This window comes from Zonotrichia leucophrys, chromosome 18 (assembly GCF_028769735.1).
Source record: "Zonotrichia leucophrys gambelii isolate GWCS_2022_RI chromosome 18, RI_Zleu_2.0, whole genome shotgun sequence".
NCBI classification, from domain to species: Eukaryota; Metazoa; Chordata; class Aves; order Passeriformes; family Passerellidae; genus Zonotrichia; species Zonotrichia leucophrys.
This window is the reverse complement of record NC_088187.1, coordinates 8,253,953-8,271,578: the sequence shown is the minus strand read 5'-3', so window position 1 is coordinate 8,271,578 and position 17,626 is coordinate 8,253,953. Positions and strand designations below refer to the sequence as shown.

Sequence of the window (17,626 nt, the reverse complement as noted above, 5' to 3'; positions counted from 1 at the left end):
GGGCGGCGGCCGCCCCTGAGGGCGCGGGCGGGAGGCGGCGGCTCCCCCGGCCCGCCGCGACAGCAGCGAGCGCTGAGGGACGGCCCGGGGCACCCGGAGCACCCCGGGATCACAGAAGCAGTGAGGATGCAAAAGACTTCCGAGATCATCCCGTCCAACCTATGGCCAACAGCACCGTGTCACCCAGGCCGCGGCACCGGGAGCCAAGTCCGGTCCTTCCCCAAATACCCCTAGGGAGGGTGGCTCCAACCCGGGCAGCCCGTCCCAAGGTTTAATCACCTACTCAGGAAATTCTTCCCAATGTTCAAATAGTGACACAGAGGGTTCCCATGTACACTGTGTGCTGTTAGCTGTGCTGTTGCTGTGATCCAAGCCACAACGAATTGCTGCCCCATGGCACTACGGCACAACTCCTATGTGGGAAACTGGGGATGTCCAGCACCTTCATGCTGCAGCTGTTGTTTTTCCAGATAAACCAGCAAAGGACACCTCAACACTAACAAGGCAGTGGCTTTGGCTGTCCCAGGAAAGCCACCCCAGCCTTGGAGACACTGAATGGCACACCCTGGGATCACATAAATGTGCATTTAGGCCATCAGTGTTCAGTGCCAGCAGAGAGCCTCTCTGATGGAGAGCAGCAGTTCTGTCAAGTACTTTAAAAGACAAGGAGCTCTACTCCACTAAATGAAATAGCTGAATCCCACACGCTTTACTCACAATAAACTTTTATTTTGTCAATTCTGTAATGCCAGAGTCTCAGCTTCCTGAGAAAGCTTTTGCTTCTTGGGAATGCTGTTTTCAGTGTGCCTGCATGAAGCAGTGGATCTCTCAAATCAAGCTGTCCATAGGTTTTGTGGGACCTCAGCTCTGGTTCCCTCACACCCCACAAGCAACTGAGAACCTCTTGCTTTGTCTCAGGCTTGTTGGCAAGACCAGATGGTCCTTCCCATGTCAAAGTCCTGTTTGCAGGCCCTTAAAAAGGGCACTAAAGTGACCACATGATTTATTAGCTGGTATAAATACACCCCAACATCTGCTTCCACAAGCATGCCCATGGTCACACCACCACCAGGACAGACAACCCTTTGGCCAGGGCAAGACTAAAATATGGTTCTGGAGAGATGATGTTCTTCTGGGACACCTCCCTGAAGTGTCAGGTCCTCAAATCCAAAGCCTATTTTACAGTTACTGCCTACCCTAAAGGGAAAGATTTTCATACCCAAGATCAGTAACATTCTTATCCTTTGAGCACTCCTTAATCAATCAGATCTGTCTAAAGAAAACTCACTTGACAGAAAGTAATGGCATAATATGTTCTTCTGTATTTTTTCATATCAATATAGGAAAAATGAGGTCAATGAGAAAGGCTTATCCCCAACATGAGAGCTTCCATAGTCCACTCTTTCTAGGAATATCCTGGGACTACTTAAAGCTGCTTGAGAAACCCATCTGACTCCTACAGGGGTGGTTACTGCCTTTAGCATGGGCTGAAATTGCTTTAATGAAGTTTGGCTAGACCAGAGCACAGCATGAAGAGAAGCAGAGCAGACAGAATTATCAGTGGCTGATTCCCAGGAAAGCCTGGGTAGTTATGCATTCACTCCTTGGGACACTCCTGTGCTAAACACTGAGGCTTTTATAGAAACTCTGCACTCACTGGCAAAATTGTCCCTGTTCTCAGTAGGCTTCATCTCCTGTTCGGCTGACTTATAGTTAAAGATCCATTTCTTTCTAGAGTGTACAGCCAGAAAGCAGGGTAGAGAGGATCTGAGGTACTGATTTCAAAGGTGTGCAAAAGCATTTCTTTGTCAGCAATGGAGTAAAATGACACAGTCTTCTTCTGTAGCTCCAAGAAAACTCCAACCTTCAGTGGTTTGTCCTTATGCAATAATGTTTCTTGATTCTTATGCCACGCTGACAGCTGTTTTTTAGGACCCAGCCATTCTACACACCAGGAATGCTCAGTTCTTCCCAATTTGTCCCTTTTACCAATCATTTCATGAGCAACTCCAACAGCCCACCCATCACTGTCCTTGGTAATTACTTCCCAGTAGTGGCACCCAGTGGAGAAGCCCTGTGAACACATGACCTGGCTGATGCAGAATCTCTTGGGTGATGGTTGATAACTGGCCAGGTGGCTGGAAACCATCACCCTCCTGTTCTGGGCTGTGAGTGCCAGGTGCTCGTGTACTCTTGTGGGGTCAAAAGTCACATCCTCTGCCCCTGGAAGGCAGAAAGGAAAATATTCTCACAGGCAGGCAACAAGAAGGCAGGTGCATCCCTGCTCCAGAAGAGAAATGAAACCCAAAGATCAAACCATAAACCTGAATCAAAGTTCAAAAATCCTCAATCAAGCACTATCAACTGTATCCTGGGCATACTGAAACATTTAACAGGCACAACTGTGTAAATATCCATGACAGACTCATATGCACTCCAGTGGAAAGGTGAAAGTACCTTGCACCCTACCAGATGGATTTTATTCCCAGCCACAATCTTTTTTTTTAAAAATTACCTTTCTGTCAATAACAAATGGGATGCTTACCTTCATAAAGCTTACAGTCATCTGTTCACTGGGACAAGTTCTTACCTATTTTATCAGTAAAAACATTTGTTTGCTGTGTTAAGCTACAGCTGTAGTAGAGTGCGTTGACTGCAAAAATGGTTCTGTCAAAATGTTGCAGAATTCAAGTAACAACTGGAGTAACTACAGCTTAACAGCAAAGAGCAGTGACTGCCTGTACACCAGCTCAGACTCCACAGGCAGCACAAGCCACCACACAGCTTACACAAAACAGGTTTCTTATCTCTTTTTTATCCTACATCCGCAGTCAGGTACAATGTTACATTATGTGCCAGCAACTGATTCATTCATGGCAACTCCATTGTGTTCCATGGCTCAGTAAACAGCCACATTTCCTGCTGATGTTGGCAGGACAGTTTTCTTCAGCAAACTCAGTCTCAGGGTCACCTGGATGTGTTGAGAGTCCTGCTGGCTGGGATACTTACACTGAGAAAACTGGCTGGAAATGGCTGGCTCAGGACTTTCAGCTGCAGGCTCTGGAGGTGATGAGCTGACACTTGGCTCCTGGTCTGAGTCTGGAGGATGCACTAAATACAAAAATGAGTGAGTGTTAAGGCATTTCTTCAAAATGTACATAGGAAGTATTTAAGCTTCTAAAGGAAAACACACCTTAAATAAAACCAGCTACTTGTCCAAGTGCAAAACAAGGAATTGCATTTTCTGATTGTAGAAATTACAAAGGATGTGTAGGCAAATATTTTAACCCAAAATTAACAAAACACTCTATGCTGGTGTGGTCAGAGGGGAACTGTCAGAAGAGTGAGATGGGTAAAGCAGTTGGATCATTCTATGAAGATGAAGCAGTTTCTGTCTTAAAAATTTTTAGTGTTCTTTAGTATTTGCTGAGTATTGTGTTTCTTGTTTTATTTGCACAAAGTAATTTTTTACTCTATTTGCTAAATCCACTGCCTTTAAGAAAAAGATTTCAAAATAAGGAAAACTCACCTGGTGGGAGATGCTGAGCATAATTCTCCAAGAGTAAAATTTCCAACTTTCTCTTAAGATCTTCTACAGCCCTTTTGACAACATTAAGCTTTTCATCAAGTGTTATTTTATTTATTGTCAAAGGTGAGCCTTCGTGCTTCTGCCCCTCACATAAGTCTCTCTAATAATGACAAAAGGATCAAGGGAAAGATGTAAACAGCTGCAGTTATTTAATCTCACAGATCAGATTATAATATAAAGCCCAAGTGGAAAAAGAGCTGGGATCTCCACGAATCTTACTCTTTGTAACAAAAGTTTCCTTTATAGGACTGTCACCTGAGCAAAACAACCTGAAATCTCATAGAAAATAGTGAAGGATATTCTTATTAAAAAATAAAAAGACTGTGTTTTCCCCAAGAAAACCAAGAATGCAACTAATTTTTCTTTTATAGATATATATCACAACTTCCTTAAGTATTCATATGAATACACAAAGTTGCTCTCTTTACTTCCTTTTGCTTCTTCTTCTAGTACCAAAACCAAAAGTTTGAAAATGTATGAGCCCCACTCCAAATTCCTGCTGGCTAACTTGCATCACTTGGCACTGCTGTTTTCAGCATCAAATCCGGCTCTGCACAATCTGAAGTGCTTTAACTGCACCTTTTGAGAGCCCTTGACGTGTTTTCCACAAGAAAACAAATATTGAATAACAAAATATTGAATAACTCGGTGAGTTTTTTAACTTGCCTACCTTTGTGTAAATACAAATTCTGGAATATAAAAATATCATGAAAAATCTTAACTTTAGATTCGACTGAGGACTGAATTTCAGCACTGCAGCTCCCACTTCATTCCAGCTCACCAATATCTTCAGAAAAAATCTAGTTCTGAATTCCATTCCCAGTCTGTGCCTCTCTCAGTACTTTTTTTCCTCTGAATTTCTTACTTTCCCTGCTGACAGCAAAGTCCATGGATTGGCACCATTGTCTTTATGAGAATGGTGCAGTGGGGACCTCAAAGGTGCTCCGTACATATTCAGCTACCCCAGACAGTGAGCTTGAGTTTCTACTCATATTCTGCCACCTCATTTCATCACTTACAGTTTGGGCTTTGATGTCTGTGAGCTGGTGAATAGTCTCTTCAATTTTCTGTTGAGCAGCTTTCTGCTGTTGTTCAATGAACATCAGTGTGTTTCTCTCCTGTCTTTCAACATATTCCTTCATGCAACAGAAATCTTTAATAATCTGGCTTTTGATCTGAGATGTATATTCCTGAAAGGCAGAAAATATGGAGATCATTGTGTGGTTAGGAAAGATTCATGGAATATGAGAATTACTGCCCCATCCAATGTGCTCTTTGACTGACCCCTGTGGACCAGAAAACTTTGTTCAAAGGAATAAAATACATTTGACACTATCCTGCATTTACATGCAATGAGATTTTGGGCATGGTAAGGATCATGAATATTTTATGGCCAGTGGAGTCTGCTTGACAGCTCAGAAAGTTCAATATTCCCTCTTATGATTTGTAATTTGCATCTAAGTGTACCAGAAACATTCAGGCTACTCCTGGGATAATGAGATAAATGCAACAATGCACAATTCCAGTGGCCTTTGTGGCAGCCAAGACACAAATTAGTGCAGCTGATGCCATATATTCATTCTCATCAGTAAAAACAGAATTGTGACAGAAAAGAAGGAAACAAAAAGGCAGATTCCAGCTCTGAGCCGGAAGGCAACCCTGCAGTCAAACACATCTCCAGCCCAGAACAGTGCAAAATTGACTGTAGGTGATGATTGTACAATGTGTACCTTTGTTTTATTGAGGTCTTTCCTCAACAGGTGGATGGTCTCTGCAGTTATTTCTTGTTGCTTGGAGCTCTCCCATATCTCTTCCTCCTTTAAAGTGACACATTGGACTATTTATCTATATAAACCTCAGAGAAAGCATAACTAGGCTAAGCTGCAGGATAATAAAAACTCCCTACATGACTGACATTAGTTAAGCAATGGATTGTTTGAGGAGGTGTCTGAGAGACACAATTCTGAGTAGGAATAATCACAATGAAGTCAACATCAACAATCACCAATTAATTAGATGTTCAACTACAATTGTGAGCTTCAATATGCTCTAAGCTTGACTGAAAAAGATACATATGTGCTAAAATAATGAAGGTCAACACATTTTTCTCATCTCCTCCTCTGGGAGTCGTTTTAAGCAGAGACCTAGATCATGAATCTGTCCCATTTTGTGCCATGAAGCTGGGTGGAGCTGTAGCACTGTCTAATAACGCTATGCATCCTTTCAGCAGCCTCCAATGCAATGCTGATGCAATAACCCCCAGCACAAGAAGTCACTACTATTGTGCATCGGCTGAATATGTACAGGAATTAGTTCTTCTCATTGAGCTATGCTGCTCTCAGTGTGTCAGACACCAGCACTGAGCCCCTAACACTGTGAGCCGAACCCATGTGCTCAATGTGTTGCTGTCCCGTGGGATGGAACCCCGGCCATGGAACCCGGGCTGTCCCGTGGGATGGGACCTGATCTGTCCCGTGGCATGGAACCCGGGCTGTCCGTGGGATGGAACCCCGAGCTGTCCCGTGAGATGGAACCCCGGCCATGGAACCCGGGCTGTCCCGAGTGCCGCTGGGTGCTGTCCCAGAATGCGACGGGCAGGACTCCCTGGGTGACGGGGGATGTCCCGAGGGAGTCGGGGGATGTCACCCCGGGATGTAACCCCGGGATGTCCGGGGTGTCGCGGAGGAGCCCCAGGATGTCGAGAGGTGAAGCTCCCGGTGTCGGGGGGCCCCGGGCCGCCTCCGGCCGTACCTTCTCCCCATGTCCCCGCCCCGCCGAGCTCAGGCCGTTGCAGGCAGCAGCTCCATGGGCTCCCGGCTCCTTCTGTGCATCCAATTCTTCCTTCAGCTCCCGCGGGATGAAGCTGAGCAGCGCGGCCAGCTCGCGGTTGGGCCGCAGCTGCTGAGGCTCGAAGAGGCTCCGGCAGAGCGGGCAGCGGGCGCGGGGCCGGCCCGCGCAGTGGAGGAGGATGCAGTCCCGGCAGAAGCTGTGGTCGCAGCCCGGGAGCCGCACGGGCTCCTCGAAGAACTCCAGGCAGCAGGAGCACTGCAGCTCCAGCCCCTCCAGCTCCAGCACGGCGGCCATGGCCCGGCCCGGGGCGGAGCGCAGCGGCCGCGCGGTTTCGATTCCCCCGGGCCCCTCCTCCGGTGCCGAGAACGGCCCGGGCGCGCCGGCTCTGCCGTGCTCAGCCCTGCCCCGCTTTGCTTTGCTCTGCCCAGCTCTGCCCCGCTTTGCTTTGCTCTGCCCAGGGCTTTGCTTTGCTCTGCCCAGCCCTGCCCCGCTTTGCTTTGCTCTGTCCCGCTCTGCTCTGCTCTGCTCTATTCTCCTCTGCCCTTCTCACGTGCCTTGGTCGCACGGTTTGGGCTGCCGGTGGAAATGGACTGTGACGCAGAACTCTCTAGAGCCTGGCCTTCGCTTTCATTGACTGTCCAAAAAAGTCCCCGTTATCTGCACTATTTCATTTCCGCCGTGAATTTCCCGATTTTGTAATAGCGAGAGTTGCTGACATGGGCAGTCTGGTGACCCAGCCGGGAGAGCAGTGGCACAGCACAGCACAGTGCAGACCTTGTCTGACTGAAGTCCGGGCTACTGGAGGGACCAAACCCTTCTGAGGTCATCCCAAGCTACTCAGGTCATCTCAAAATAACAATTAACAATGAAGACTGGCATTGTGCCTCGTACAACTCAAAAGCTGCTCTCTGTTGATTTCAGGAGCTGCAGGATTAGACTGTTTAATAGAATTGCTGAACCACCATGTGAGCTAGAACGAATGAGGTTGTGTGGGGCAGAGCCTGGAACACAGGGAAGTTCATGGGAGCATACCAATACATAAAACTGCTGCACATTACTCAGAGCTGGACAATGAGCTGGCTGAGAAAGGCAGAATGATGAACCAATTCAATTCCTTTGCACTATTGGGCGAGTGGGGCTGGGGGAGAAAGAAGAATTAGTGTCACTAATTCCTGCAAATATTGGCACTTCCCATTTCTGTAGAAAAAGAACTATTTAGAGTATCTTAAGACCAGCTGGCAATTGTCAGCAGAAGGTGGAAGCCTCACCAGAAACTTGGTCTGCAAGACTTCCTCTTGATTTGCAAAATCAGGCTATCTGTAAAGAAGAATTAAATGTGTGAATTATTTGCTGCTTGGTAGAATCTCAGACATTGTCTTGAGGCATGGAACACTCAGTGCTCTGTGTCAGCCAGGACAATCTCCATCAGCTCCTGCACACAGTGGTACCTGATGAGAAGGCTCCCCTCCAACACTGAACATCAGTCCTCATTCACGGAGTGTTTGCGAGCAAGTCACTGAAGAAAATACTTTTAAAACTTGCTTCTGCCTTTCAATGTTCAGTTTAATCAAGCTCATTAAGCTTCATCAGTTCCTGGGTGAGCCAGATCAATGTATGTTCTTCCTTTACTCTTGACACATTCACTGAGGCACTGTGTGGGTTTGTGCTTTGGAAAAAAATCATTGGATGTTGGATTTGCCACTCACATAAAAGCCAAACAGTAGAGACTGCTGAAAGCAAGGAGCTAGAAGAATCTGTGTGATTCCATTACAGGACTGGTTCCATTACAGTATCCTCCACAACTTAAACTTGGCTTGTTTATTTATTGTGCCAGAAATGTAGTGCTGTAAGAAACATTTATCCCACTCTGCTGAAAACAACCCTGTTCCTGTGTGGCCAGAAGCTGCAGCTAGGTGGAATGCAGCTGCCTGCCTGCTCCTCCCTGTGGACATCAGAGCTGGGTGATGACTCCATTCAAGGCATCCATCCACTCCTTCTGCTGCCTGTCATTGTCACAGATAAACACAAACTCTCTCACTGGCGTGACCAGAGTGATCACTGGCTTCTTCTTCTTCACCCAGACTTTCTGGGGCAAATCATCTCGTACTTCATATCCCTCATCCTTCCTTCCAATGGAAACCTGGCCCTGTGCAAATGCATCCTGGGAAGGAGGCAGAAAACAGCCATTAGCCAGCAGAGAGTGGAGCTCCAGCAGACACTGCCCTGTCCTTGACATGGAACAGGATCTGGGGATGCAGAGGGGAACGATGACACAGACTGGTGACACCAGCACGGAACACACAAAGGGGATTTTGCACTCACAGGCATTCTAAGGAGGAGAAGACAGGTCCTACCCTCACAGAGCTGGTTGGTGGGTGTTCAGAAGGGACAGGAAAGGACATTCCCATGGCTAAAGCAGGACATTGGGGCTGTCAGCTGGAATATTGCTCATCTTGGCTAAGGTTACAGGCACAGAGGCACTAGGGCTGGGGGAGAGGGGGCCTGAACCACAGGCAGCAGCAGTTACTTTAAAAAGATCTTTCTCACAGCCACTGTACAGGCCAGAGTTCCCAACCAGCTCAGCTTCAGAGACATCCTTTGGCAAGGGAGATGGGCTCTCGAGGCTGGGCCTGCTCCAGCCTGGCAGAGCCACTGGAAAAGGTGGATGAGAACAGACCCTTCCCCCCACCTGCTTCATGAAGGGGCTGTGGAACAAAGAACACTCCTCTTACCAGTGGATTTTTAAAGTACAGCAGGTTCCTTTCCTGAGAATCCAAGCAGAACCAGCGTACCTTAAAGGCCTCCTTCTGCTGCAAGGAAATGGTAGAAATTCTTTAAAGACCCAAGTGTCAAAGCAGACTTCAGTCTATTCAAATCCCAGGACCACTTAAATGACTTGGAGCTGGAGTTCAGTTTCCTTCATCCCTGCAACTGATAACAGGACTGCTGTGTGTGTGCAGCCCTCAGCTCTCTCTTCTCCCTGGGCTCAAAATACAGATTCACATTCAATGATAATCCTTTGGGCAGGGAAGTAATCAAATTAACAGGATTAAGGAAGTTGCATGAAATGGATTGAAAGCACTGTAGAGAACAACCCTTGAGTGGTGATAGTGAAGAGAGTGAGCAATCAATTCCAACAATCTGATCAGGGAGGCTGTCCCTGGAATTTTGGGTGTACAATACTAGTTGGGTTTTTTTAGGTGCTAATTCCATCAGCTACACTTACCTGACCATTCCTGAGCTATTAATTGCTCCAGGCTGAACTGAAGAGGCCTCTTCTAGGACTCAACTCAGTTTAAGCAGAGTTTAGGCCTCAGCAGAAAAACACAAAATCTTTCATCCTGTGTGCAAATACCTGCAGAAGAGGTGTTGGAACACTGGCACCAAAGCTGGGCCAAAACCCAGCATATTCAGTATCAGCACTGCACTGCTGAACTTTATAACAGGACCTGGCTCATGGTTCACTCAGAGGAGAGCAAGGCCAGAAGTGGCTGTGTTCAAACAAGACCTCACATCTTTATCTCCTCCTTCAGCAGTGCCCAAAAACCTGCTCTTCTGTTCCAGGAGTACTGGCCCAAACACTTCCCACAATAAAACAAACCAAACTATTGGCTTCACTGTAGGGAAATTTGCTCAAATGACACTTTGCTGCTCTAAGTAGATGTGACTTAAGTGCAATGGACTCTTAAGTGAAACAGAGAAGTGGGGGAGGTCAGCACATCATGTTCTACTGTAGCAGGAGCTGCAGTTAGCAGATATAACAATCCCTGTGGTGTTGTGTAATAGCACTTTGCATGTCCATTGACAGCTAATCCACCTTGCTTATTCTTCAAGGATTCTTCTTCCCAATCTTATTTTCCACACAAAATAAAACGTGGTCCCAAAGAACATGGCAGGTTTGAATATGGTTTCTTTTATCAACCCAGGAAGCAGAGAGTCACTGAGCAAATAATTTACAAGTCAAGATCATTGAACTACCAAATATTCTCTATCTGGAATGATCCTGTTTGTGTAATGCCAAATGTGCACTTACTTTTGGTCCTGTTTTCTCCATATATCCTTCTTTGACAAAACTTCTTGTGATCCTGGGTATGAGCTAGGAGAACACAAACACAAAAAAAGTCTGTGTCTGTCCCAACCAAAACCAGGACAGGCTGTCTCATTCAAGATTGCATTTCTGCTCTGTTTTTGTGAAAGTTAATCACCATCAATTGTGGCTTTTGGGGTCTGGGATTTTTTTGACCGCTTGATAAAGGGAAGTCTGAAGTAAGAAGGAACGTAACATTTTTTTTACAGATTACACTTGTGTAAGAATCACATGGAGACTTTAAGGCCTTAAATGCCAACCGAGTTTTTGCCTGTTATTCAGTGTGCTTTTCCTTCTACCTCTTCTGTCCATTCCCTGCACCCAAGTGCTGCTTTTTAAGCACCTGAGTGTCAGAAGAAGTGAGAAAATGTCTTCCCATGCTATATTTGGCTAGACTGCTTCAAGCCCTGTTGAGTTCTCACCTCAGGCTCAGGGAGATTTGGGAAGGTTGTTCTGAGATAATGGTAACGTGCTGCCCGAATAGCATTGAACCAGTCAACAATCTCCTGGGGAAACAGCAAACACAGACACAAACACCAACAAGAAGAGTAAGAGCACTGCTTCTCCAAAATGCCTTTCTCCTTCCTTGTGACCTCTTTGTAAAGAGGTACTTTCTCCCCAAGGGGCAGAGAGGGTCAGTGATTTGCCCCAGACACCTGAAAAACGTTGACCCTTGAAAATAATTTAAGAATGCCCTTCCTGGGAGGTCCAAGACATGCTCAGCATGGACAGTCACCCAAGTCTGTATACACAGGCTTTTTCAGTTGATTCAGTTATGGGTTGTTTAAAAACCTCTACCTGGAAAGACACAAGAACTCTGGTGAAGGAAGAAACAGAAGTCTAACAATATCTACAGGAATACGTTTTAAAATTATCATTGTTGGCTTGGAAATAACGTAGAACAATATTCTTTATGCGTGCCAAGAATTTAACCATGAAATTGTAAAAAAACCCCACATAAAACCATGAGGCAGTTACCTTACAGAGATTTACATCCATGCACCACTTCAGACTATCCAAAGGGTGAGGTTGAATATATGCCCCAACAGAAAAGGAGCAGGATGCTACAGTTAGATGCTACAGCTAGAAGTATCAAATTCTGCAACTTGCTATATTCTACAAGTCTTAGTGATCCCAACTAAAACCAGATCTTGCAGACACAGTAACTCTTCCAAAATACAGATCCAACATCTAAGCATCTGCTTACTCCAGAATCTCCATTATATTCACCTTTCCACTTTCGTGATAGACAAAAAGGTTCCTTGTTTGACCATCTGTGATGTATGTGATCTGCAGCCCATGATTGTGTCCTATTTTCTCCACCTGGAACATTGCATTCAGAGTCTCAACGCTGATAACGGCTTTTGGAACTTTGGACTGTGAAATGAAAAGCATCACTTTATTACAGTGCTCTCAGGGAATGTACTGCAGGACAGATCAACTGTATGAGACCAAACCCCTACTGAGAAGAAAGCAGACACCCTGAAATACCTGAAACATAAAGCCTTAACTGCATGCAACATAAAACCACTTAGATTCCTCCACAAATGCTGGATCACTACTGAAGAGGGCTGGGTGTGCACTGCAAGGGACAGGGATATCTCCAACCTCCCAGTCAGAGATCAGTTAGCTCCAGTCTCTCACAGAAAGGAGTCATGAGAGAACCCTGCTGCAGGAGCAGATGAGAGGATATTTTGGTAATGTAAGAGGTAACAACTGCCAGCAGATCTCTTCTTTGTCTTCCTATTCAACTGCCAGTACCCATTTCCTTTGTTCACTAAGAAGGAGGAGGCTGCAAGGCTGAGATAAGGGAAGAGAAAAAGAACCAAATCCAAAATTGTCCAATATACCACATATATTAAGGGAGAAACTTGTCCACTCCTCTAAGTACAGGCTGGCCACAAAACTAGAAACAAGGCTACTTGTGCTGGGTTTTGCCCACAAAGAGCAAGGTCTGAGGGTGGGTGTAGACCTGCTACCTATGGCCAGCTCTGGCTGAAGAACTCACTTCTTTGGTGTAGTACTTCATCAGCCCTTCCTTTGCTGACAGGAGAAACTGCCTCTTCTGGAACTGTCTGCGTCCCTTCCCAAGCTTCCAGAGGCATCCTTCACGGCTGCCTGCAGAGCACACACAAAAGTGTCAGACAAGGGTGGCACAAGGGCAGGACTATTTAGCTAAGTGTGATATGGCACAGTTTCAAGTCTCTTCTCCATCTGAGAATTTTCCCCTCATGAAAAAATAAGTGGAAGAAATAGAGAACTGTAAGATCTGAATATACCCTTGCACTTGTGAAAGTGCCTTTTCTTAGGAGTTTCTTCTCAAAGCTAGACTCAAAGCAGTGACTGCACATCCAGCAGTTCAAATGTGACAAGCCAACCTTAGAGATCTCCAAAGCTGCCAACAGAACATTGTGCTGTTGGCCTTGAGGCTGAGACCTCCCTGACAATCCTTTTACCTGCAGAACAGGGATCGTGGCAGACTCCAGTGTCAAGAAATTCCCCACGCTCATATTTAGCTCTAATCCACTGCTGTCTTAAAACCCTGAAAGAGGAAAACGTGGATAAAGCTGATCAGTCTCTACTGTAGCTTCAGCAGCCAGCCAGGGAGACCTGAAAGGGAAGCAAATGCAAAGGGCTGCAGCAGTGAATACACCATCAACTTACATGCAGTCGTGGGACTTGGGGATGTAATAGTACGGAGGGAGCTTTGCCTCATATTTAGCTTTGGCCCAGAGATTTCCATGATTCCTCATAAACTGAAACACAAAATACATTACAGTTAGGTGTGCCACTGCAAATCAACACCAAGTCATAAACACAGAATGAGACTTGTATCAAAGGGAGTGCTGCACTTTTTTCTGAGTCCTGCCATAACTCTCAGAGTGTATTTACATACATTTATTAATTCCCTTTGGCACTATAGTTTGCTGGTTTTAGGTGGATGCACCTTTTTCAGTATTTACAGTTCTGAACCATTTGTGAAGAAATACAAACTGTGGTTGCTGATGAAAAGAACAAAAGAAAATTAGGAGAAAATTTATATATGATCTCCCCATTCCTTCATCTCCTCCCACTTATTAACTGTGATTGTGCTATTAACACAATTCAACTGGATGCTGAGAGGCTGAACCAAAATTTAAGAAGGGTATGTTGCTTTCTTAATTGAACATACTGCCAGGAAATATCTGTGGGTTTCTAAGCCACAGGAAGAAGTTACTGTGTATACAAAAATACACACCACAGACTGTTAGGAACGTGGTCACCTAGCAGTGACCTATCAGTGTAATGCGATCGTGGAGGTCATAAAAATCCCCCTAAAGTAACCCATGCATTAACACGGCTCTGTTGCACTGTCCATGGTGGATGGCACAGGAATTACATGGCAGAGAAGGTTATGCAGTGTAGAGAATTATTACTTTTTCCTCTATACCTCTATTAAATTGCTCTCCCAGAAGTCAAGCCGAAGGGATTTGACTCTGCTGATTTCAGGAAGATTGCGATGAATTCCAGAGCAATTCAAACAAATGAATATTCCAAGTTTGTAAGAAGCCCACTCTGGATCTAGATAAAAACACAAACAATCAATTAATACACAGGAAAAGGCACATCCACTGGCAAGGATGAAAACCCTCATCTGATGCACAGTCCAGGCTTCACACCTAGTAAACACCTCGAATCCCACCCCACTGTTTAAGGCTGTCACTTCACTGTGTTCAGGGGAACAATACCTGCTTTCTCCAATGAACGATGTGGCCCCTGCGTTTGTACACTCCTTAACTGCCTATCTGCTTTAAAATGAAGGTGACTCCGCGGGCAGATGAGTGGTGATGGAAAAGCTCAGCTAATGATTAGTTCTGCATGAAAAGCTGCTGTTGCTGAACTAACAGCGGCAGAAGGTGCCGACAGTGCGCACTGTGGAGAGTACAACGGAGTACAACCCCGACAGCGCGGTGTCCGTGCCCGCGAAGGCTCCGGCTCCTGCCGGCTGCTACATCCCCTGCAGCAGCTCTGACAGGCGCATCCGTACAGGCACTGAGTGTTCTGGCAGGACCATTTCCTTGGATTGCGCCACCGCCCACTTCTCCCTATCACGCTAAACAGAAGCAACTTGACGCCTCCTTCAGCTCCCGCTGGCTCCCGCCTGACCCACCCGAACGGGCACCGGCGCCAGCGCGGCGCGGGGGCTCCGCCGGGTTTTCCGCGCTTTTCCTGCCCCAACCCTTGCGCGCAGACATTCCCCGAGCTGAAAATCAGCCCACGCACCCTCCTGCTCCTGCAGCCTCGTGCCCTGTCCACAGATAACCCGGGGAAGCGCCGGGTGCTGAGGTCGTTTCCCGCTCCCTGCTGCGGTTCCCCGGCCCCGCGGGGCTCCCGAGCGCCGTGTCCCGGAGCGGGCAGCGCCGTGTCCCGGAGCGGGCAGCGCCGTGCCCCGGAGCGGGCAGCGCCGTGCCCCGGAGCGGGCAGCGCCGCGGGACCGACCGCAGCCGCCCTGCGGGACACGGAGCGAGCACGGAGCGAGCACGGAGCGAGCGGCCCAGCTGCGGACCGGGCCGGTCGGCGCCCACACGGCGCCACGGCCCGAGGGGGCGGTCGGCCCTCGTCACGGCCGCTGTCTCTGCTCTCTGGGAGCCGAGGGGCGCTGCCCGGCGGAGCCGCCTCACCTGGGTCCCCGCAGTCGGCGCAGCGATCGTTACCGGTCCCGGCCGCCCTCTGCAGCTCCAGCAGCAGCGCCTTGTTGTGGTCGTAGTCCATCGCCCGCGGTGCCCGGCGCGGAGGCTGCGGGAGGCTCGGCCCAGCCGGCAAATGAGGAACCGGAGCGGCCCGGGACGCCCCGTCCCCTCCCGTGTCCCCGGGCGCCCCCTCCCGCCGGCGGCTCGGGGAGCGCGGCCCCTCCGGCCCGGCCCGAGGGCACCTGCCCACTGTCCCTGTCCCGGCCCGGGGGCACCTGCCCACTGTCCCTGTCCCGGCCCGGTCCCCCGGCACCTGCCCACTGTCCCTGTCCCGGCCCGGTCCCCCGGCACCTGCCCACTGTCCCGGTCCCGCTCCCCCGGCACCTGCCCACTGTCCCGGTCCCGGCCCGGTCCCGGTCCCCCGGCACCTGCCCACTGTCCCGGTCCCGGCCCGGTCCCCCGCAGCTTTCCCGCGGAGTCGGAAGTTCTGCGCTGACATCCATTGCTAAGGGACCGGGGTCCAGCAGGGCTCGTCCGCGCCCTCCAGGTTTGCCTCAGCCCCAGCTCTCTGTAAAAGTTTACAAAGCGTGCTGGGGAACAGAAGGGCAGCGGCGCCCCAGACACGGACCGAAAAAGCGCCGGTACCGCCGGAGCAGGCGAGCCCCGCTCTCCCAGCGCTGCTCTGCTCCCACAGGCTCTGGGGGAGCTCGGTGACACCAAGCAGGGCCAGGAAAACTCTGCCCACGCAGCTCAACACAGAGACAATACAGCATTTCAACCCGACTGAAAATGTTCCTCTTCCATGATAAAGCAAATGCCAAAAAGTCGTGCCTTAATATTCTGTTTATCTAAGACAAAATACAAATATTCTGTTTATCTAAGACAAGAGAAAAGACAAAGAGAAAAATTCGAGACAAAGATTTTCAAGATGGCCAATTAATTCAGAAAAAGGCTGAGGTATTAAATATTTTTCTAGTTTCAGGTTAAATTTAATTTGCATTGCTATGGTGCAGTAGTATACACAATGCTTCTTTAGTGAAGTTTATCTACAATCTTGTAAAAACACTGTAATTTTGTAGATGACGAAACACTACACTAGACGTGTATTAACAGTTCCAAGTACTGAAACCTTTTTTTCCATCTTCCAGGTACTAAATAGTATTATGCCTTTTATTTATTTGTAACTATTGTGAAGTTATGAAATACACAGCAGCAGAATATCTGAAAAATATCTGTCCAGCTACTCACATAGAATCTCTTTTCAGCATTCTCCCTCTAGGAACTGTTGCATACTGGAATGTAAACGTGGATTTAATTTTCCCCAGGTAATCTTGCAAGCCATAGGACCAAAGCTTTTGGCTAGCTTAATTTTTGTAGAGTCCTTACAACTCCTGTGGAATAAAAGGAACATTTTGTATGACATTTGGGGAGTAGTTATTTACATATATATATTTCACAAAGCCTTAAGATTGTCTTGCTCTTGAATGGGTCCTTCCCTCCTCCAACTTCTATTCTGCAGTAGCATTAACACAGTCTAAGCCTTTGGCTCATTCTTGCAACCATAACTGCTTTTTTCTATATTATTCATGGGATGGTAGAATAATGTCACCTAACTTACATTCTGGAAAGCAATATTGGAATGACAGTAAAGAGAAAAAAAAGCTTGAAACTTGGTTGAGATTTCCCCAAGAAGAACAAAGTTGTTGGTTTTGTTTTAAAGTTGCTGTGTGCCTACTGTGCTTGAATGAGAGAGTCATTGTGAAACTCCAGGGTTGTTTTTACTTCTGATTTCAAGACACAGAAGTTAGCTGGAGGGGCAGTACATAAAGGACTAACCAGGTCCCAAGCTATTACAGGAAAATGTTTTGCATCAAAAGTAGGCAAATTTCACAGTACTGGAATGGAGTTTGTGAAACATTTCCTTCTAAGCAGAGTTAGTCAAAACCAGCCCCAGGTCCCTCTTCCTCAAGCCCATCCCTCCTGGAAACTTGCTTTATTCTACCTTACAAAAGATGCTCACACCTGATGCATAAAAATCCAAAGGTGCTAATTTATCAGAACTCAAATTATCACACATGGATTATCCTTCATTCAGAGCCTGAGGTGATTTCATGTGGTAAATATCTGATCAAGAAGGGAAATATTTGAATTCCACCTTACCTTGTGGACACCACAGCAGATTCTGTAAACAACTTTTAAGGCAGTTATTAACACCAGAGCTGACTTCAAAAGAAGGTAAATTGTCTCTCACTGCTTTCTAACTTGGGCCTTTCAAATTATCCCTGATTTCCCAAAATACTGCTTTATAGGACTTGTTTCTGGTTTATGGAGGTCCTCACTGTAATCTAGTTAGACTGATAGTGGCCTTAGAAAGCAGAGAACAGATACACTTTTACTTTATTATTTTAAAAAATTTAAAATGTTATTTATTTTTACAAATCATACAGGAGAAGCATAGACTGTTGATACAAAAAATCAAGCCATGAAGAT

At 47.0% G+C, this 17,626-nt stretch overlaps 2 protein-coding genes across 3 annotated transcripts; both read right to left on the bottom strand.

The window, feature by feature from the left end:
• Positions 1–710: 710 nt before the first annotated feature.
• Positions 711–6,746, bottom strand: RNF135 (ring finger protein 135). The gene is made up of 6 exons (XM_064728604.1): positions 6,341–6,746; positions 5,320–5,406; positions 4,609–4,779; positions 3,530–3,689; positions 3,010–3,111; positions 711–2,223 (listed from the first exon to the last, which is right to left on the bottom strand). Exons 1-6 carry the CDS (start codon positions 6,671–6,673, stop codon positions 1,688–1,690), a joined length of 1,389 nt encoding a protein of 462 aa, XP_064584674.1. The 5' UTR covers positions 6,674–6,746; the 3' UTR covers positions 711–1,687.
• A 1,459-nt stretch (positions 6,747–8,205) lies between these two features.
• ADAP2 (ArfGAP with dual PH domains 2) lies at positions 8,206–15,672 on the bottom strand. Of its 2 annotated transcripts, none has more exons than XM_064728605.1 (11): positions 15,565–15,672; positions 15,128–15,242; positions 13,897–14,027; positions 13,131–13,222; positions 12,923–13,008; positions 12,475–12,584; positions 11,697–11,843; positions 10,889–10,972; positions 10,413–10,475; positions 9,112–9,189; positions 8,206–8,540 (listed from the first exon to the last, which is right to left on the bottom strand). In XM_064728605.1, exons 1-11 carry the CDS (start codon positions 15,637–15,639, stop codon positions 8,331–8,333), a joined length of 1,191 nt encoding a protein of 396 aa, XP_064584675.1. In that variant the 5' UTR covers positions 15,640–15,672; the 3' UTR covers positions 8,206–8,330. The 2 variants fall into 2 exon arrangements, with proteins under 2 accessions (XP_064584675.1, XP_064584676.1); XM_064728606.1 differs by having other exon boundaries at positions 9,112–9,186.
• Positions 15,673–17,626: the final 1,954 nt, after the last annotated feature.